Below are 22026 nucleotides of genomic sequence, written 5' to 3' on the forward strand. Positions count from 1 at the left end.
CTTGACTATCATGTCCAGAAAATGCCTCAATCATTGTCTTGTTTTATTAGAGACAGATGATGATACCGGTAATCTGGCTGTTCCTTCGACTCTGAGTAATGCTGAAGGAGCTGTCACTGGAAGATGCATATTAATACTACATTAATAGGCCTACACAAAAATGTCAGTCAACAATGGTGGACAGTAACAAAGTAAATTTTGCCTACTTTTAAAATATTTTTAAGTACATTTTCTGTACTTTTCTTGAGTAGCCTATTTGTAATTTTGGATACATATCTTCTTACAATAAATACATAGAATCTTTATAGTTCATGTATTGTATCTCGAAAACTGTTCGACAGACGACTTACTCCTGCCCGCACGTCCCAGGGACTGACCATAAAGGCCTATTCATAGTCTGGATTTTCGGTGGTGAGGTGACCACCGCTCCGGTGGTGAGCTGACCACCGGAGCTGAAATAACGTTGAGCGGTGTGACTGGTGAGTAAAAACAGAGAGAAGGGCTGGAGCGGTGGCGGTGGTTTTCTCTTCACCGCAGCTCGTGACGTCATGTTGTAGTTCGGTGGTCACCTAACCACCGAAAATCTAGACTATGTATGATCCTTAAAGGCATATTCATAGTCTGGATTTTCGGTGGTGAGGTGACCACCGCTCCGGTGGTGAGCTGACGTCATGTTGTAGTTCGGTGGTCACCCAACCTAACCACCGAAAATCCAGACTATGTATGAGCCTTAAGTCTGACATCCCGAGGGGGGGAACCGTGCCCGGTGTCGAGTAGGCTACCTTATTTTTTAACTCTATGGCCCTAACAAATATTCTGATAACATCATAATAAAATAAAAAATAAAAACCCTTTAATCTATTCTGTGTTTGAAATGCTGAGGCGGCAAGCTACAGACTGACTTTACATCCTTATGTCACTCCCCACACTAGGGGCCCGCAGGGCTGAGACAATAAAAAATAATCTATTCAAAAGCTATACTGCTCACAAATATTAATTAGGCATATGCATGCAAGATTATACCAACATTTGATGTAGCCTATCATGTATGTCAATGTGGGGCAGTGCATTTTAGTTTAATAGATTTTCAGTTGGAAACGTAATGGGTTCATCAGGGGTAACTGAAATATTAGAGTGCCAGATATCAGATTCCAGGAAGGGGCACTGGATTACAGTTTCAACATAAAATTTGACCATTTATGGCAACACATAATACTTTTATTTTGAAATATATAAGACATCCAAACGGAAGTGATGGCAATACAGCTGCGAAATTGACGGTTTTATCCTTTCTCCCAAAAAATCGATAGATGATAGGCTTTTTTTGTGAGTCTTGTAACGTAGCGTAGTCACAAAAGGTAAGCGCCTAATAATGTCAAGTGTATAAAATTGATGTATATACACCCACGAGAATGTTAATTTGCTCAGCGTTGCGCTCATGGTTGCAGTGATGCCTTTGTGTCTCATCTTAAGATGATGCAGACAGCTAGCTGTTAACGCTAGCCATTAGCTGTCTGTCTCCTACATTTACTGTGCAGAATGACGGTCAGCTGTGTTGCATGATAGCTTTCTTCAGATCCATGCACACTGGGCTTGCAATAATCTATATTTATAGTTGCTAACATTTTCCAAGACCCACGATTAAAATATTATTAGTCTGATGCTGCTCTCTTCTTCAAATTGGCATCATTGGTCCTGATGCGGTTGAAGGATGGAATGACAGGTGATAACGTGATGAGAGTTGACAGGTGTCAACCGTCAAAAGACAATCCAGTCAGTGACCAATAGGCCTAGACAGTGAAAGCTGTCAATCCGTGGTGCTCAGGCAGGCAGTGCCTTTTGGCAAATTGTCACATAAAAAATATAATTATCAGTGGTTTATATACTAGTTAAAAAATAATGTAATTGATTAATTGTTGTGATTAAATCTTTTGTCTTTGCCTCAGGGGTTCTGCCATGGCCTTGAAAAGGAGAAGGACGACATCCCCATGTAGCAGTGTGAGTGGAGGAGATTTCGAAGACAGCCAGCCGTCATCATCCTCAGTGTCTTTAGCAGGGAGGAAGAGGAGGAGACCATCAAACATTCCAACTGTTGATCCTGTAAATTGACATATTTTATGTTGTCTTTCTACATCTTATGTGTTGGTGTAGAATAGATTTAGAATGTAAAAATGTCTCAATGTATTTCTTAAACCAGTAACCTATAGTTTAGGATGTACATCAAATAGTTTGGTCTTTACCTTGCAGATTTATTTATTTCCCAGATGGTCTAAAAATGAGTTATTTAGCATACTTTTACCAATGAATTAGCCTATACACAGACGACTTTTGGACGTCTTTTTCCTCAAGTCTCGAGTCTCTGTTGCTGCCCCTCCGGGAGTCGCGGCTCATGGCTCTTCACAGACGGCACAGAGACAGCAGTCACTCCGCTGAACGTGTCAGTGTTGCTGCAGTGGTGTGAACTGTGAACCGTGCGAGCACTGGTGCTGCTGAGTTCTGACTAAAGACATTTTGCGTTTTGCTGTTTCCCAAAACAAACCAGTGCGCGCTACTCTTTGCTACAAAGCGACTGGAAGGACGAGGTTTACAGACATACCAATAGTAGTCAATCATATGCTGATTAGGCCAGTTGCTGTATAGTGTATAGCCTATCCGATCAGCGATCACCAGGGGGCAGCGACAACACACACACACACACACACACACACACACACACACACACACACACAATAGCCTTCTATAATGCTGCCTGGGCAGTGGGCCCATATATTATATATATTTAAAAAAATACCCAGCATAATTTTTGGGAAGGCTAAGCCTTCCCTAGCCTTACGCACCCGCCGCCTATGCAGATTGCTGTGTACCATGAACTGTATAACACAATCAGAGATAGTTTGGTCTTTACCTTGCAGATTGCTGTGTGCCATGAACTGTATAACACAATCAGAGATTACAAGGACGATCAGGGCAGGATGCTATGTGAGCTGTTCATCAGAGCCCCCAAGAGAAGGTGAATGGTAGAAAATAAATCTCTGCTGTCGGGAAGAAACCTCTTAACTCAGGAAATGAAAATTATACGTTGTTTTTTTTAGGAAATTAAAATATATTTTCAAAACAAAGCAATACTGCCCCATCAAAGTTGGTGTTGCGAGTTTATATATTGTCAATTACTTGCATGAGAGGGGAAGCAGTGGTGGAGTTAGCAGACAGTTTGAGGGTCCAATGGAGTTAAGAGGTTTTCTCCTAAACGTTTTTTACTAGGCCTACTTTCCATTGGTTCAATATTTTTGAAACAACACACGGATGTAAAGGGTGTTCAATAGCACTGAAATGAAAAACCTCAAAAATGGGAGTTATGAGGTTTCCTCCCGACAGCAACGAAATATTACATCCTCTGCACAAAGCACTACACGTTTGATACAGTGTATAACACCTCCATAAGGCCAGGTTGATTTACAAGTGTTCTTATTTCTTAAAAGGAATCAACCAGACTATTACCATGTGGTGTCTCAGCCTATCGACATGATGAAGATCCAGCAGAAACTCAAGATGGAGGAGTATGATGACGTGGAGCAACTCACAAACGATTTTCAGCTTTTATTTAACAACGCAAAGAGTTATTACAAGGTAACAACCTTTGTAAAATAATTGGTTAATTGGCAACAGATGATATGGTAACTTAATGGTTGTGCTTGAAAAGTATTGCAATAAAGTAGAGTTGTTCCGATACCGGTATCGGCTACTCGGGCCAATACCACCGTCAAGTACTCATACTCGGTACTCGGAACCGGCCCGATACTTTGACCCGAGTACCGAAACATCCAATTGACACTAGGCTGAACGAATGCAACGGGAGCAAGTCTGACCCAATACTGCAGCAAATCACCAAAAACAGCCGATCTACAAGTATAATAAATGACAACTGACTAGTGTAGATCGGAGATCGATCTGCATCTATGAGAAAAAAGGGGTAAAATAAGTGGCTACTCAACAAAAATAAAAAGTACTCATATCGGTACTCTGTATCAGCGAGTACTAAAAATTAAAATACTTGTACTCGGTCTGAATTTTTTTTTATCGGGACAACTCTACGTGTGTTACGATGAAAAAATGACGTCTTTACATTGTGTGTGTGTGTGTAGCCAGAGAGTCCCGAGTACAGGGCAGCCTGTAAATTATGGGACCTGTACCTGCGAACCAAGAATGAGTTTGTTCAGAGAGGCGATTATGACGAGGATGACGACGACGGATATGATCCTCTAGATAATCCTGGAGGTTCAGCTGAGGACGAGGTGACTCACTCATTCATACATACTGTACGTACACTATCACAGGGGTGACTCACTCATTCATACATAATGTACGTACACTATCACAGAGGTGACTCACTCATTCATACATAATGTACGTACACTATCACAGAGGTGACTCACTCATTCATACATACTGAACGTACACTATCACAGATAGTTGATGCATTGATTGTTGTACAACTCTTGATTTGCTACATTTTGTTTGTCATCCTGTGTTCAGTTCCTCTTGAAATGTGTAATACGGTAATAAAAGTCAGTGGTTGGTTCCCAACCTTTTTTCCTTGGAACTCCCCCCCACACACACACACAAACACACATACATGCGCAGTTGCGCGCACACAATCTTGTTTTGTCACGTTAAGCACTGAAGAACTATATACTTTTTGTACAATAAATATAGTGAAAATAGCCAATTTAAGATCACAACATGTCACATCCTGAAGCGCTTGTATATCTGCTCTTTTAGCTATTTTTGGAAGTTTTTGAAACATTTTGACTATTACAAAAATATATACTGACCTATAAATGCGAGCCATTTGGTGCACCCCCCAAGGGTGGCCCGAACCCCAGGTTGGAAACCACGGATATAAGTGATATTTCCTCATATAAACGTTTTGGTTTTGATTTTGTTCAATTTTGACAGAATGCACCCACATGCTTGAAAGACGTTCTGGAGCAGATCCTGGATCACGTGTTGTGTTATGCTGAACCTTCTGGCCGTCTCCTCAGTGAGCTGTTCCAGAAGCTGCCCTCCAAAGTGGTATGTGTTCCATCTCTGCATTACTTAGTGGGAGTCCGGCAGCCGCGGTTATGGGGTGGGAAATTTGGTACATAGTCTTTTTTTATTGGCCTAAAATATTGTCTATATACATACAATCATGAATCCACTTGCTGACCGACTGTCACTATTGGGCAATTATTTTTATAGGGGTTTCTTGTGACCCTACCATTAACATCCTATGGCAGGCAAAAATGTCAAATTAAAAATTACTTTTGCTTTAAGTAGCATGCACAAAAGGCATTCATTGGGCTAAAAACAGCTATCTATGGCTGCTTTTAGCTCAAGGAGTGTTTTTTGTGCAAAACTAATGCTTGGAATGGATTCAGAATCATGAAAAACCCCTAGTTTGACATGTCACATGCTTCTTGGAAAGTTTTAATTTTTGTTGCCATAGGTCATAGGATGTTAATGGTAGGGTCACAAGAAACCCCTATTAAAAAAATTGCCCAATAGTGACAGCCGGTCAGCAAGTGGATTCATGAATGTATGTATATAGACAATATTTTAGGCCAATCAAAAAGACTACATACCAAATGTCCCACTTTAAACAAAAGAAGCCTGTCGGCTGCTGGACTATAGTGGTAGTATGAGAATGAAGTAGCGTGGCTTTGACATGCAGGTTTTCTTTTTGTTCAGCAATACCCAGACTATTATGCGATCATTAAGGAACCGATAGATCTGAAAACCATCGCTCAAAAGATTCAGGTATGCCGTTTTCTTCATTTTGGGTTGTGGATATGCGGCATGTTACATGAAGCAGCTTTTGAGAAATTGTATTAATTTAAATGTGTCTTGTGTTTCTTGCTAGATGAACCAGTACAGAAGTGTCAGTGCCATGGCTAAAGACATAGATCTACTGGTGAAGAATGCCAAAACATATAATGAGCCGGGATCACAGGTTTTTAAGGTAAAACGAGAATATATGATACATAATTTATGTGATATTAAGTATTAATAATAACTTAAGTACTAAGTAGTACAGTACATGTATATAAAGTCCAAAATACTTTGAGTGATGATAATCCACTTCTGTTTTGAAGGATTCAAACTCCATCAAAAGGATTTTTCAACAAAAAAGGGCTGACATGGAACATGCAGAACCCGTCAAGACCAGTATTCGCATCAGGTACCCTTTTCATATTGGAAAGCAATGCATGAGAAATATGTGTGTGTGTGTGTGTGTGTGTGTAGAGCCTGCCTACTAAAATAACTGTATCCAGTAGTGTAGTACTCAAGTCCGGTCTTGGTCTGAAGTCCACATTTCATTTAGGCCTCAGTCTCGTCTCGGGCTCGCCCATAATTTGACTCGGTCTTGACTCGGTTTCGGACCAAGGGACTCTTCCCCCTCACCGAGTCCACTCGAGTCACTACAATGCAATGAATTGGTCATGGTCATGACTCGAACCTGTTTTGACTTGGACTCACTTTAGGTGGACTTAACTAGCACATAACATGCGTGCACAAAAGCCAGTTGGGACGCTTAGCAGGCCCAGCCTAGACGCATTATATTCTCAAACTTTCGCAGAGCCCAGACAGCGTCCATAGCGTCTATACATAGACTACACCCCTTCCGTACATGGACACATGGACCGTTTCAATATCCGATGTTACTCTCTAGACCGGATAGGCAACTTGGCAACAGCAAATCGATCCTTGTGTATGATGGAGGATATTGCAGTGTTTCTTATTGCGATGAACAATATTAAATGATAATTGTCCCATCTCTCTCTTTCTATCTCTCTCCCTCTTTCTCTCTCCCTCTCTCTCTCTCTCTCCCTCTCTCTCTCTAAGGAACAGAAGGTCAGCACAGGGAGACCGCCTCTCAGCGATCACCAATGCACTCCAGTATGAGAGTGACGACGAAGGAATTCTCTCTGGTATAGTTCCTTATTTTTGGCATCTGTATAACAGACAAGTACAGTACAGTCTGTCACTGGATATTTATATAAAGATGTTGTGTACAACGTATCCATCCTGCCTCAACCTTGTCAACGAGGAAAGCCACAATGCGACAACAACCGCTTAGCGAGTAGTACTAGTACATGATCCATTCTGTGTCGCTCAGGGTCGGTGCACTACGACGAAGGGGAGTCCGAGGCAGAGAGTCTGCACTCCAGTACAGTAGTAGTACAGTAGTAGTACAGTACATGGTCCATTCTGTGTCGCTCAGGGTCGGTGCATTACGACGAAGGGGAGTCCGAGGCAGAGAGTCTGCACTCCAGCATGGACATGAGCAACCCCATCTTCCAGCTGTACGAAGCGGTGCGGGGCGGCAGGAACAGCCAAGGCCAGCTGTTCTCTGAGCCTTTCCTGCAGCTTCCCTCCAGGAAGGACTACCCGGACTACTACCAGCAGATCAGCCAGCCCGTTTGCCTCTATCAGATCAGGTAGGAACTACAATGCTGTTTCACATCAGCCAGCCCGTTTGCCTCTATCAGATCAGGTATAGGAACTACAAACGGAGGGTCACCATTGTGTGATATACGAGTCTGGCCAAAAAGCCAGGCTACAGCATCGGGATCCACGTGTGGGTCGCGGACCAATTTTTTATAGGTCGTGACTTTTAGTTTTTGTTTCCTACATTTTGTTTTTAATTATTATTATTTCAACACCCCCCCCCCCCCCCATTAGATGGTATTTATACTAGCAAAAACTGTATACTACACTTCATTATACCGTACTGTGCAGTAAATTGTTTCACCTAACCAACAATGAACACAGCACTGTACAAGTGGATATTTGGAACCGATTAATGTTAGAAGCACAATATTAATGGATATATATTGTATATGTATTTGTCTATTGTCCACTGCCTTCTGTGAATTTGATCAATCCAGCGATGAAAACCATTCTAGTCAACAATGTAAATCTCGGCCTGCCAATTCTGATATTCAAACTACATACCGCTGCTAGTTAGTTTTTAGTTTAGTTCCTTATTGGTTTTTTTGCTTTTTGTTTCAACATGATTCTCTGTGTTTATTTTTCGTCCCCATGGCATCATCAGACACACACACATACTGTACAATACGGTATTTCTGTCCCCTCCTTCCCAAATGTGAGAGCCCGTAATTCCCCACAGGAACAAGATGAAGAGCAATGAGTATGAGAGTGTGGAGCACCTTGACGCGGATCTGACGCTGATGTTTGAGAACGCCAAACGCTACAACATGCCTCACTCCTCCATCTACAAGCGGGCACTCAAACTCCAGCACGTTCAGCAGGTCAGTTCCTAGCGTGGAAAGCATCCCTTTTAAGTCCGAGATGGTGTTCATATTTTGTCGCTGACTGTCGGGTGGAAGAAACCTGTCCAAAACTGTTACTTATAAGGAAATGGAAGAAGAACCTGTGTTCCTATGGATCTAATGTAGTCATTGTTAGGTCACAAGCTCTTGTTAATACTTTTAATCGGTTCAATACAACCTGTCGACGGTTGTGAGGTTCTATGCAAGAATGTGCGTAAAGTTTGTGTGATACGGTTTTGATCTTGTGTCTGTTCCCTATGTGGCTGAAGGTTATAACGGGCCACAGACGAGCAAAGGTTTGCATTTATTTATTTACATTATACGTTATCTCCATCTAGCTGAAGAAAAAGGAACTCTTACAGAGAGATGACGATGACGGGGATAGCATGCTCTCCTCTACCACGTCTGACACTGGCAGCTTGAAGAGAAAAAGGTAGACCCACTTGCCTAGTAGCCCTCCTTGCTTCCCCTCTGTTTCCTTCCTTTGGCAGCTTGAAGAGAAAAAGGTAGACCCACTTGCCTAGTAGCCCTCCTTGCTTCCCCTCTGTTTCCTTCCTTTGGCAGCTTGAAGAGAAAAAGGTAGACCCACTTGCCAGTTGCCTCTATAGAGCATCGCAGTCCCTCCCCCTTTCAGAACAACGAGTGGCCCAGGAAATGAAAACGTAATGCATTTCCCCATAGGCAGTTCTTATTTAATTTATTTAAAGACCTTTTAAGCGTTGTACGAAGCCAACTCTTGTCGTGACAAATCATGACAACACACAACATTTTTCGGGCCAAACAAAGAATTAGAAAGTAGAACAAAACGGAAGGTTACAACACTTTTTTTGTTGTTTTTCTTCTTTGTAATTATTTGTTTGGTCCAAAATATTGTGTGTGTTGTCATGATTTGTCACGACAAGAGTTGGCTTCGTACGACGCTTAAAAGGTCTTTAAATAAATGAAATAAGAACTGCCTATGGGGAAATGCATTGCGTTTTCATTTCCTGGGCCACTCGTTGTTCTGAAAGGGGGAGGGACTGCGACGCTCTATAGTAGCCCTCCTTGCTTCCCCTCTGTTTCCTTCCTTTCCGGGTAAAGAAAAGATGAACTTGTTTGACGTTTTTCTTGTTGATCTCTTGTCCGACCATTTGAAGCCACAAGAAGAACACAAAGAAGAACCGCATGAAGGTTCTTTTCAACGCCGTGACCGAGGCGCGGCTGAGCGGTCGCAGACTCTGTGAACTCTTCATGGTCAAGCCCTCCAAGAAGGACTACCCTGACTATTACAAGGTCATCCTGGAGCCCATGGACCTGAGGATGATCGAGTACAACATCCGCTCGGAGAAGTACGTGACGGAAGAAAACATGATGGACGACTTCAGGCTCATGTTTCGCAATGCACGACACTACAACGAGGAAGGCTCCCAGGTATAGCAGCCCTGTTTATTATTATTATTATTATTATTATTATATTTACCCTGTTTATTATCTGTTAAGCAAAGCATTGAGTCTGTAAAAGACAATTGTTTTTAAATGTCTTCTTGTTATTAGTATAGAGTAGCTGTGAATTGGGATATTGATTATAGCTAAGAGAGAGATTTCCGCATCAACCAAATGCCCTTCGCTATGAACATATTGTCCCTATTCTAGGTCTATAATGATGCTGAGATCCTGGACAAAGTTTTGAAGGACAGACGCAGGGAACTTGGCCCAGTGACTGATGATGACGACATGATGTCCCCTAAGTTAAAAATAAGTATGTTCCCACTCTAGGCAAGCAGTTGTTCAGATTAACCTTGCAGATACGGCAAAACAGGGGTCTGAGACCAACAATTGAGCTGCGTCTCAAAATTCACTGACTATTATTTATTATAACTCACGCACACTTTGATTGCAGGGAAGAACAGTATTCCTTTGAAGAAGTCCAAGTACCTGACCCCCTTACAGCAGAAGTTGAGCGAGCTGTACGAGGCGGTCAAGACCTACACGGACAAGCGAGGCCGCCGCCTCAGCACCATCTTCCTGCGTCTGCCGTCCCGCGCGGAGCTGCCCGACTACTACGTCGCCATCAAGAAACCGCTGGACATGGAGAAGGCATGGGTTCAAGTTCTCAGTCATTTGGATTCCATAGGAGCCAGCGTGTCTTCTGTGAAAGCATGCCGCACACCGAACATAGCAGATCTACAAGCTCACAACGAGTATTTGAAGTGATCAAACTAGCAATAGAATACAAGTTTAGAAACATCTTCCAGAAAGACGAATGGTCTCAGAAATGTCATAAAAGCAATGGTTAATGCCTCAAAGCTGTGATTTTCTTTGTCGGCTGGCCGGCTGTTATGTGTAGAACAGCAGCAACACAGGTCTTTTTTTTTTAAATATTTTTATTAGAAGTTAGGCATCAGTATATAGTGTCATTTCAATCACATCATATACAATAGTGTTATTTAAATATACATGGAACACAACAGACATCAGAAAGTAATACAATAAAAAGTGCAAAAAGAACATGGTACAAAAACATTTTTGAAAGAAATAAAAGAAATAAGAACACATAGAAAGAGGGGAAAGTACATGTTCAGTCTTGAGATTTTCATTTTTGCTTTTATTCCCACGATGGTAAAACAAGGTGAAGAGCCACATGCTGTCCAACAAGTACCAGGACGTGGACGCGCTGGTGGAGGACCTGGTCCTCATGTTCAACAACGCCTGCACGTACAACGAGCCGCAGTCCCTGATCTACCGCGACGCCCTGGTGCTCCACCGCGTGCTGCTGGAGACGCGGCGCGACCTGGAGGTGGGCGAGGACGCCCACGTGCCCGACGTGGCACGCCTCATCCAGGAGCTGGTCCGCAGCCTGTTCGTGTCCGTGCTGGGCCACCAGGACGACGAGGGCCGCTGCTACAGCGACTCGCTGGCCGAGATCCCCGCGCTGGACCCCGTCAGCCCCGACAGGCCTCGGCTCAACTTCGAGGTCATCAGGGCCAACGTGGACCGAGGCCGCTACAAGAGGCTCGACGTGTTCCAGGACCACATGTTTGAGGTGCTGGAGAAAGCCCGGCGGCTGCACAGGTAAGACTGTTAGTATACCCGACTGTCCAGGGGACGTGCAGAGAGTGGGGCAGGGGCTGACATCCCGTAAGAGGGCACTTTTAGACAAAAATAGCGAAAATAGCAGATCTACAAGCTCACAACGATCAGCTATTTTCGGGGCGCAAACCCAGCAATCTTTAGCTAGTGGAGATACGGTGTAACGACCTGGATTTCTAAACACATTTGTTCAATGCAAAATGCTGCGTTCAAGTTCAGGAGACTTTCACCATGTAGTAAATGCTGCATTCGTGGTCTGGAGAGGGCAGTTGTTTTACAGGCAGGTAAAAGGGCAGGGGCTGAAGCCCCCTTTGATGTCTATGTGTGCACGTCCCTGCACTTTCCTAAACCTGAGAAGTTGTAAAGGTGCCATATGAACTTGAAAAGGGTAGGCCTCCCACGCTCATTACATGACATGATACAGCGGTTGACTGAGTGTCACACCCCTGTCTTTATTTCAGGACGGACTCTGAGATCTTCGAGGACGCTGTGGAACTGCAGCAGTTCTTCATCCGCATCAGGGACGAGCTGTGCAAGAACGGAGAGATCCTGCTCTCCCCGGCACTCAGCTACACGTCCAAACACCTGCACAGCGATGTGGAGAAAGAGAAGAAAGGGAAGCTCCCCAAGGAGTACGAGGAGGACAAGCTCAAGAGGGAGGAAGAGAAAAAAGGTAGGTACGCAGCTGCTGTTGATAACATACTTACCCTTTGGTAAACCCATGTTAGTGGGAAGTACAATATTTCTACTTGTAAGTAGCCTTGCCGAGCCATGGGGCCCATAGGGCAGGAGCCTATCTCCTGTTTCTGTAGCGAGGGGCAGCTTGATGTACAAGTACACCCCCTGGACATGACGCTAGTATGTTGCAGGGACTTACCCCCCAATCCAACCCTTGATGCTGAGTATCAAGCAGGGAGGCACTGGGTCCCATTTTTAGAGTCTTTGGTATGACCCGGCTGGGGACTCGAACCCCGACCTCCCAGTCTCAGGGCGGACACTCTAACCACAAGGCCACTGAGCTGGTTTCTACTCGGCGTGTTGTGAATTAATTTCCAGAAGCTGAGAAAGGCGACGACTCTGTTGGGGGCGTGTGGCAGTCAGGCTTGCAACGCAACTACAGCCAGGACTGCAGCTTCAAGGACAACATGTACCACGTGGGAGATTACGTCTACGTTGAGCCTGCAGAGCCCAAACTCCAGCCGCACATCATCTGCATAGAACGCCTCTGGCAAGACGATGCTGGTCAGTCCCTCTTTTACCCATTCTGGGGCGAGGGAACCCTTTTTGGTGTTCTAAAGCATTGTGTTATACTTTAGCTATTGAAAAATAGCAGATCTACAAGCTCATAGCGTGGGACCGAGTGCCGCGCTACGAGCTACGAGTAGATCTGCTATTTTTGAAAGATCGTGAAAATGTGTCGCAAATTTTCGAACATTTTTACTCAAACATTTGCTTCTGGGGGGTCCCTGGAACAACATATTTTCAGATGGTCGGCAGCCAAATACAGATAATTCTGGGGGTCCTGAAATAGGTTGAGCACCACTGACATAGAAACATAGGTATATCAGAAAACTGTCAGGCTTTAGAAGACATGTTTGTAGAATCGTCCTCAGGTCAAAATGGGTTAACAACATTACACATTTACCCAAACAATCCAAAAAATGTCTGTTAAAAAACTACTAGATAAGAAAAGATGGAGGGACGTAGCAGCATTGAACTCAAGGCAGACCGTTTCTCTTCACGTATTCTAATTCCAGGTGAGAAGTGGTTGTACGGTTGCTGGTTCTACAGGCCAAACGAAACGTTCCATCTCGCTACACGCAAGTTCCTTCAGAAGGAAGTTTTTAAGAGTGACTATTTCAACAAAGCTCCCGTCAGCAAGATCCTGGGCAAGTGTGTGGTCATGTTTGTGAAGGTAAGTGTGGCATGCTTTCTCCTTTTTACAGTTAAAAAAATAAATAAGAGCCTGTCTGCTTTGATGAATTGAAAATGGAGGACCCTTAAACAAGTCTTAGTGCTTTTTCTGGTTTTATCGTTTTTTATTGACCTGTACTTTCCTTGAACTGTACCATTCTGCAAACTGTTAACTAATAACAATATTAATAACTAATTAATAACATTTTCAATCAATCAATGTTCAGCATTGAGCTGCTATTTGCCTGGCTGGCTTGCAGGACTACTTCAAACTTCATCCAGATGGCTTCAGGGCTGAGGACGTCTACGTCTGTGAGTCACGCTACTCTGCCAAGGCCAAGGCCTTCAAGAAGATCAAGATGTGGACCATGCCCCTGAGCTCCGTCAGGTTTGTTCCCAGAGAGGTGCCACTGCCTGTGGTCCGCGTGGCTTCCATGTTCGCCACCAAACACCAGGACAAGCCCCCGGAGCTGACCGACGACACCAAAGTGGAAGTGACAGATGTCTGTGTCGATAAGGTACGCTTCTGAGCGTCTAAAGGTATAGAATCGTCCATGTCTGCCTTGAGTCCATGTAGAAGATTTACGAAATGCACATCAACAAATATAGAGAATCCTATGGTGTGTGTGTGTGTGTGTGTGTGTGTGTGTGTGTGTGTGTGTGTGTGTGTGTGTGTGTGTGTGTGTGTGTGTCTGTGTGTGTGTCTGTGTGTGTGTGCGTGCGTGCTTGCACGAGCCCAGGAGAGGGAGAATGTACCCTTTGATATGACCAATGGAGAGCCAGGCTGTCAATACTATGAGCAGCTCTGTTACAACAACCATTGGCTTAAAGTGGGAGACTGTGTCTACATCGGATCCCATGGACTGGCACGCCACCGAGTGGGCAGGTAGGATCCCATGGACTGGCACGCCACCGAGTGGGCAGGTAGAGAAGATTGTGTGTTGCAGGGAGATATGGTAGATGGTAGATGAAGCAGGACTACATTGTGTAAAACTGTGTTGCAGATTAAACTTTTTCATACATTCCATAGATCCCGGTAGTTGAATTCATGCTGATATTTTCAGATAGTTAACCTTTTAAACCCTCAATATTTAGTCAATCTTACTATTGGCTTTATACTTTTTTTCCTTCTTAACTCTCTGAAAAATGGCAAATCTACAAGCTCACAACGCCTCGCGTGAGCCTAGTGCGAGCCATTGTGAGCTTGTAGATCTGCTTTTTTCGGCTAATGTTCCCCATCACACAAAGATGTGGTGGTTCCTATAGTAACTCTGAGGACCCACTAGGGGTCCCGGACGCCCAGTTGAAGACCCCTGCCTTACTATAATTAATTATGAATATATACTGTAAAAAGCTTGCTCGAAGAAGGGCTAGAAAATATATAGTTTTATTTGGGTGTATCGCTTTTCTCATAAAAGTTGAGCATTGATTAATGTGGGGCTACATCATTCTCAGTGGCTCCCTAATAGTGAAGGCCATACATATCATATCATCACAACAATGTTTGTTCTTCTGAACAGGATTGAGAAGATGTGGGTTCGAGACGGACCAGCGTACTTCTTCGGGCCCATCTTCATTCACCCGGAGGAAACGGAGCACGAGCCCACTAAGATGTTCTACAAGAAAGAGGTTTTCCTAAGCAACCTGGAGGAGGCCTGCCCCATGACCTGCATCTTAGGTGTCCCCCTCATGTCCCCTTCACGTCCCCCTCATGTCCCATAGGTGTCCCCCTCACGTCCCCCTCATGTCCCCTTCACGTCCCCCTCATGTCCCATAGGTGTCCCCCTCACGTCCCCCTCATGTCCCCTTCACGTCCCCCTCATGTCCCATAGGTGTCCCCCTCACGTCTCCTTCACGTCCCCCTCATGTCCCATAGGTGTCCCCCTCATGTCCCATAGGTGTCCCCCTCATGTCCCATAGGTGTCCCCCTCATGTCCCATAGGTGTCCCCCTCATGTCCCCTTCACGTCCCCCTCATGTCCCATAGGTGTCCCCCTCATGTCCCATAGGTGTCCCCCTCATGTCCCATAGGTGTCCCCCTCATGTCCCTCTGAAGTGAAGAATACATTTACTCTAGTTTGAATGTTCATGTGTGTTGGCTCAGTGCCACATTTGACACATTTGTGTTTTTTGTTTTTTTTCTCTCTCTTTTGGTTCACACAGGAAAATGTTCGGTGTCTTCTTTCAAGGACTATCTGTCATGCCGACCGACTGAAGTGCCCGAAGAGGACATCCTGCTGTGCGAGAGTCGCTACATTGAGAGCGAGAAGCAGATGAAGAAGTTCAAGGGCCTTAAGCGCTTCTCTCTCTCTGCGAAGGTGGTGGAAGATGAGGTCTACTATTTTAGGTGAGCACCCTGCACACGCTTAAGCTAAACGTTTATAGGTGTCACTGCTGGCCGGAAGAAATCTAAACAAACTCGCCATCCTGTCAGAATTGCGTTGGACTGAAGGTTCCCATAGCTCAATTTGATCCAGAACTTAAAGCATATTTTTACAAGTTGTGGCGTAAGTTTAATTCCTGGCTCCTCCTGTCCTGTTGATATTCTGTGTCTCTAAGACTCTTTGATTTGTTATCAATCAAATAAATAGTAAAAAAAAAGATATATATATATAATAATAATAATAATAATAATACATCTAATTCCTATATAGCATTTCTTGGTACTCAAAGTCGCTTTACAACAGAACAAATAAAAGAAACAACTTTATTTATAGAGAATAAAACAAGGCAGAATGAATTAGGCGAGGAAAGCGAGTCTGAAAAGGTGAGGCTTTGAACAGGGCAAGGGTGGGGCCGGCTTCGATGGCGTTTGACATGGCGTTTCACACACAGGAAGCTCATCGTGCCCCAGAAAGAGCCGTCTCCTCTGCTGAACAAGAAGATCGAGGAGCTGGAGGCCAAGTTCGCCGACATGACCGACGAGGAACTGGAGGACCTCGGCGAGGATGACGGCGAGGTCGGGGAGCGATCCCTCCCTCAGCTGCAAACCGCCTTGTCTACCGACATGGAAGTCATGCCTTACACTCCTCCACAGGTCAGGCCTGTGGATTTGTTACTCGTGAAAAAAAAAGCCATACTCAAACCTACAAGCTGGCAAGGTTATTATAGTTAACTAAAAGCAACAAAAAAAACTAACATTTTTAAAACATTTTCGTTAACTGAACTAAACTAGAAAAGGAAAAGAAAAACGATAACTAACTGAAACTGTATTGCGTGTTTACAAAACTAACTGAAATGATAGACAAAATGTGCTTATGTTCAATTTATTTATAAGCTTAATCTGTATTGTAACTGAATATATATTCTTTTAAATTATTGAGTTTTTATTACACCATACTTACTCTGGCCCTTTTCAATCCTGCACCTGACTTATTTATCAGGTGCAGGGTTGAAAACTAAAACTAAACGTCACAAAAATTTAAACTAGCAAACCCTCTCACATTTTCTTCTAGACAACACCGAAGTCCATAAAGGGCCTCACGAAGAAAGAGGGCTCCAAGCGAAAGATCAACATGAGTGGCTACATCCTCTTCAGCAGTGAAATGCGGGCCGTCATCAAGGCCCGGAATCCAGACTTCTCCTTTGGTGAGCTGAGCCGCTTGGTGGGAACAGAGTGGAGGACCCTGGAGGGAACCAAGAAGGCGGAGTACGAAGGTGAGCAGAGAGTTCTTTTAAACACAGGCTATTCCAATTGACTCTTCGCTAAGTCCCACCCAAGCCCGTTGTTGGCCAATACCACGTTAGCAACGGTTACTAGGTTAGGATCCTGGTCAAGCTTGCAATGCTGGTCAAAATGGTTAAGCAGTGTCAATAAATATATTTTCTGTACAGCATGTGTGGACCTCAGAAAGAGGGTTTGTTTTCTTACCTGTTATGAGCAAACTAGTCCATTCCATTAATTATTTCACTCCGTTGTGCAGTTTAATAGTATCTATAAAAATAGGCTCTCATTGACTTCCATTGTAACGGGGAAACAGCTCTCAAAATCAGTCAGTTAGCACATAAGCGAACACAACAAAAGCTGATTATGACAGTTTATGACATCAGGAAAACTCTTTATTTTTTTGATAGATTTATAAAGTAACTATTTTGGTTGGAGATATACAGTGAAGCAGTTCTGGTGTTCCCAACTCTCGCTTGTAAACAAGTCGCCATGCTTTTTGAGATGCACCCAGCTGCAGTCCCAGACATTTATCCTAAAGTGTCTCCCTCAAACACGTCCAAAATTGTGTATGGTGTTTGCAAAGTGGACGAGATCAAATACATTTGTTTACATCCAACGGCCTGGATGGTAAGCCTGGGACCGAGGCTACTTCAGGAGTGGGTGTACAGATTTGGACCAATCAGATGGTTTTGTAGGCAAACCGGAACTTCTTTCCACACAAACTTGTCAGGGTTGCCAAATCTGCTTATTTCCCGCTACTTTTGGCTTAAGGATAATAATTTGTGTAATACATTACCAAAACATTAATTATCATAGACATAGGCCTACATAGTATTTATAATGATAAATGCATACAATGTTTGTTTTTTGAGGTGGGTTGGCTTATTTCTCTCATACAATGTGGCAACACTGAAGTCAAAACAAAAACAAGACAACCTTGATGTTTTATTAAAAATAAAACCGCATGAGTTTTCCTGATGTAATATACGGTCAGAATCAGTAAAAGACTGATTTTGAGAGGAAGTAATGGAAGTAAATGAGAGCCTATTTTTTATAGATACTATTAAACTGCACAACGGAGCGAAATAATTCATAAGCACGGGAGCAAACCTAAACCTAACCGCAAGCACGGGAGCAGTGCATGTTCGGACTAACGGGACTTCGGATCTATGGGCAGTTCCCAGTTTGCTCATAACAAGGTAAGAAAACAAACCCTCTTTCTGAGGTCCACACATGCTGTACAGCAAATATATTTATTGACATTGCAAAACCATTTTGACCAGCATTGAAAGCTTGATCAGGATCCTAACCTAGTAACCGTTGCTAACGTGGTATTGACCAACAACGGGCTTGGGTGGGACTTAGCGAAGAGCTAATTCTATTTGTATTGGGATTTTAGTTTGTATAATACGTACCTGTGTGTGTTTCTGTTTGCAGAGAGAGCAGCTAAAGTGGCCGAGCAGCAGGAGCGTGAGAGGGCAGCCCAATATCAGGCTTCGCCAAGAGCAGGTACCCCAGTAGGGGCGCTGATGGGTGTGGTGCCTGATTATCAGAATGTTAACACTTACTTTAACAAAAGTATATCACATACGCCAACTTTAACATTACTTCTGCCACAGACGCAAACAATATCTTGCTGATCATTAAACATTAAAGATGACATTTGTCAAATAAACAAACCCAAATCAAGGGGGTACAGTCTAGGTTATTTTAAGACAGTGTTTAATGCTAAATGTCTTCACAGGGGTCAGTGGCATGGGAGGTACTCCTGGGACAGGACACAACCCCGTACCAAAGGTAATCTCTTTTCCTATTTAGCAAAGTTATCTGGACAGAGTGGAGGATAAAATACCCACTAAATGGCTTCTTGTGAACGTTGAGAATCAGTTGTTATAACAGCATTCTGTTCTTCCCAGCTAAGTCCTGCCCTATGCGGGAGCTAACTGTCTCTGTAGACAACGCCCTGGTAAAGTCTGTCCCAACAGCCAGGAACCTTGGTGTTGTCCTGGACAGTCAGCTCTCGTTCAAAACACACATCACAGCTGTCACTCAATCCTGTAGGTTTACACTCTATAACATACGACGAATTAGACTGTTCCTCACCCAGGAATCAGCCCAGCTCCTAATCCAGACAACAGTCTTGTCAAAGCTTGACTATTGTAACTCCCTCCTTACTGGCCTACCGGCATGTGCACTTAAGCCCCTCCAACTGATCCAAAATGCTGCAGCTCGCTTGGTCTTCAACCAGCCAAAATTCTCACACGTCTCCCCCCTTCTCCGCTCCCTCCACTGGCTACCGGTCGCTGCCCGCACAGAATACAAAACTCTGATGCTGGCATTCAAAGCAACCAAAGGCATGGCTCCCGCATAGTATGACCAAGTATGATCATACCCTACAAACCCTCCCGTGCACTCAGATCAGCCAACGCAGGGAAGCTGGAGGTACCTTCACTAAAAACGCCGGGACAACGCTCCACACGTCCCAAACTCTCAGACTTATAGCTCGTTATGTAGACAGCACTAGAATTGCATTTTATGTAGTCATAGCACTTTATAGTACACATGTATATTGTATAATATAGTATAGTACCGGTATGTATAGTTGACATAGATACTCCACTGTTACGTTCTTAGTTTATACATGATTCATGATAACTACTTTTTATATATGTGATGTATATGCCATGCTTTTGTTGTTGCTTAATGTAAGTCGCTCTGGATCAAGAGCGTCTGCTAAATGCCTAAATTGTAAATTGTAATTGTGTGCCCTCTGAGATGAATGAATGAACATGTGTTTCTCCAGCCGGGTATGATGGCTCCTCCCCCATACCCAGGACAAGGCCAGCCGGGGCACCCTGCTCTGCAACAACCCTCAACCCCTATGTTTGTGTCTCCGCCTCCCAAGCCCGCGCGCCTCCTCCACTCTGAGGCTTACCTGAAATACATCGAGGGTCTCTCTGCCCAGTCCAGCACCGTTAGCAAGTGGGATCAAACCCTATCAGGTAGATTATTGTTTTACCTCCTCCACTCTGAGGCTTACCTGAAATACATCGAGGGTCTCTCTGCCCAGTCCACCAGCGTTAGCAAGTGGGATCAAACCCTATCAGGTAGATTATTGTTTTACCTCCTCCACTCTGAGGCTTACCTGAAATACATCGAGGGTCTCTCTGCCCAGTCCACCAGCGTTAGCAAGTGGGATCAAACCCTATCAGGTAGATTGCCGCGAAGCGCAAGATTGTGACACACAAACATACACGTTACTACAATAATAATCATACGAAGTCCCAATTCCTGTTCAGCTTCAGGCTTTAGAATTCTTGATATAACGTCTCAGTGTAATGGCCTTTTATGTGACATGACACCTAAAACTAGAAAATGAACACAACATAAAGCTTAAATATGGCACAATACAATTCTTCTAAATCTGCTTTTATTTTATTTTAACATTAATGGATAGGGCGTTGAGGTGTGTATATATAAATAATAAATATATCATGACAAATACCGCAAAGGAGTGAGGAGTCTGTCTAGGTCCAGGACCACATTAATAAAGTTTATTTTTAGCTTTTTCTGCCTTTATTGATAGTAGTTGAAAGTAGACAATGGAAAGTATGGAAAGTAGACAGGAAATGGGGAGAGAGATGGGGGGGAAGACACGCGGCAAAGGCTGTCGGGATCGGGAGTCGAACCCGTTAATAATGTGGTCCTGGGCCCCAGGACCGCATTATTAACACGTCTCTGTTGCTTGCAGCTCGCAAGAAAGACGTGCGTCTGACCAAGGAGCAGGAGAGCAGGCTGCCGTCCCATTGGCTGAAGAGTAAAGGGGCCCACAACACCATGGCGGACGCTCTGTGGCGGCTCCGTGACCTGATGCTGCGAGACACGCTCAATGTCCGACACGCACACAACCTACAGTAGCCCAGAACACAACCTACAATTTAGGCATTTAGCTACATTTACCTACAGTAGCCCAGCGCCAGCAGCTCATGTTAACACAACCTACAGTTAGCCCAGCAGCTCATGTTAGTCCGAGCCTCTGGTCCTTAGAGGCCTGTCAGACAGGAAAGGGTCAAGCTCTATAAAAGTGTTTATTTCGTGCTGTCAGAAAATGTGTTTGTAATCAATCATCATACAAGCCGTGTCCCCCTGTGTTTATGCCTTTTTCTTCAAACTTACATATTGTTCCAAGTGCATTATTGTTATTATGACTGTCATTTTTGTGATAGACGAATGTGTTGAAGTTGTCTCGTCTGTGTTCATTCAGACAGAGTTGACGTCCTAGAGTGATTATTTGCCACCTGGCTTGTATGAAAAATAAATGAGACGGTTGTGGAATGATTCGCACAGTCTTGGGTTTGATTATATTTTCTCTTTTTATTATTTGTTTTTGGGGCTTTTATAGGACTGACAGGAAATAGGGAGAGAGAGAGATGGGGGAGTGACACCATAGGAGTGACACGCAGCAAAGAGAGAAAGATGGGGGAGTGACACCATAGGAGTGACACGCAGCAAAGGTTGTCTGGATCAAGATTCAACGCGGCCCTGGACAGTTTGGTATTTTATCAGAGGTTGAACAAGTCAAGACATTCTTTACTTTAGTGACTAAAGTGTAATAATAATAATCTTTATTGTCCCGAAGGATATTCGTCTTCACAGTCTGTTCAAACACCCACATCAAAAACAACACATAGCACATAAATTAACACCAAGACATTTCAAAAATGTTACTGTGAGGTCCCAACAGTATACAGAACCATAATGGCTGAGGGAACTAGTAAACTCCTACTAAAACTGACCTTTTTCCATGGCAAGGTTCTGTATCTTTGTCAAGATGGCATGAGGTTAAAGAAGCGATACAGGGGATGATCATCATGTCATTTCAAATTGAAAGTGCTAGCCGTGTGAAGTGTAAGTAAAGAATGTCTTGGCTTGATTAGAATGTCATGTTCTAATATTCTAGTTACAGTCCATATTAATAAAGTTAATATTTGATATTTATCCCTGCGACATACTAGTGCATGTTAAGGGGGTGTACTTGTAC

At 43.8% G+C, this 22026-nt stretch overlaps 1 protein-coding gene across 6 annotated transcripts; it reads left to right on the forward strand.

Moving 5' to 3' along the window:
* The first annotated feature begins 1259 nt into the window (after nt 1-1259).
* Nucleotides 1260-21320, forward strand: LOC308329794 (protein polybromo-1-like). 6 transcript variants are annotated; one of them, XM_080784292.1, is made up of 30 exons: nt 1260-1358; nt 1947-2100; nt 2913-3010; nt 3480-3627; nt 4143-4316; nt 4957-5073; nt 5731-5799; nt 5903-6001; nt 6135-6220; nt 6886-6971; nt 7265-7481; nt 8174-8315; nt 8675-8769; nt 9473-9746; nt 9969-10074; nt 10216-10412; nt 10945-11387; nt 11867-12078; nt 12462-12647; nt 13163-13320; nt 13580-13837; nt 14060-14205; nt 14840-14997; nt 15482-15665; nt 16154-16355; nt 16774-16975; nt 18423-18494; nt 18730-18782; nt 19789-19987; nt 20737-21320. In XM_080784292.1, the coding sequence occupies exons 2-30, from the start codon at nt 1957-1959 to the stop codon at nt 20901-20903; spliced, it is 4692 nt and encodes a 1563-aa protein (XP_080640418.1). In that variant the 5' UTR covers nt 1260-1358; nt 1947-1956; the 3' UTR covers nt 20904-21320. The 6 variants fall into 6 exon arrangements, with proteins under 6 accessions (XP_080640418.1, XP_080640421.1, XP_080640419.1 ...); XM_080784295.1 differs by having other exon boundaries at nt 19891-19987; XM_080784293.1 differs by having other exon boundaries at nt 6892-6971.
* Nucleotides 21321-22026: the final 706 nt, after the last annotated feature.

Source organism: Protomyctophum bolini, assembly GCF_963924005.1.
Source record: "Protomyctophum bolini genome assembly, chromosome: 2".
In the NCBI taxonomy this organism is placed as follows: Eukaryota; Metazoa; Chordata; class Actinopteri; order Myctophiformes; family Myctophidae; genus Protomyctophum; species Protomyctophum bolini.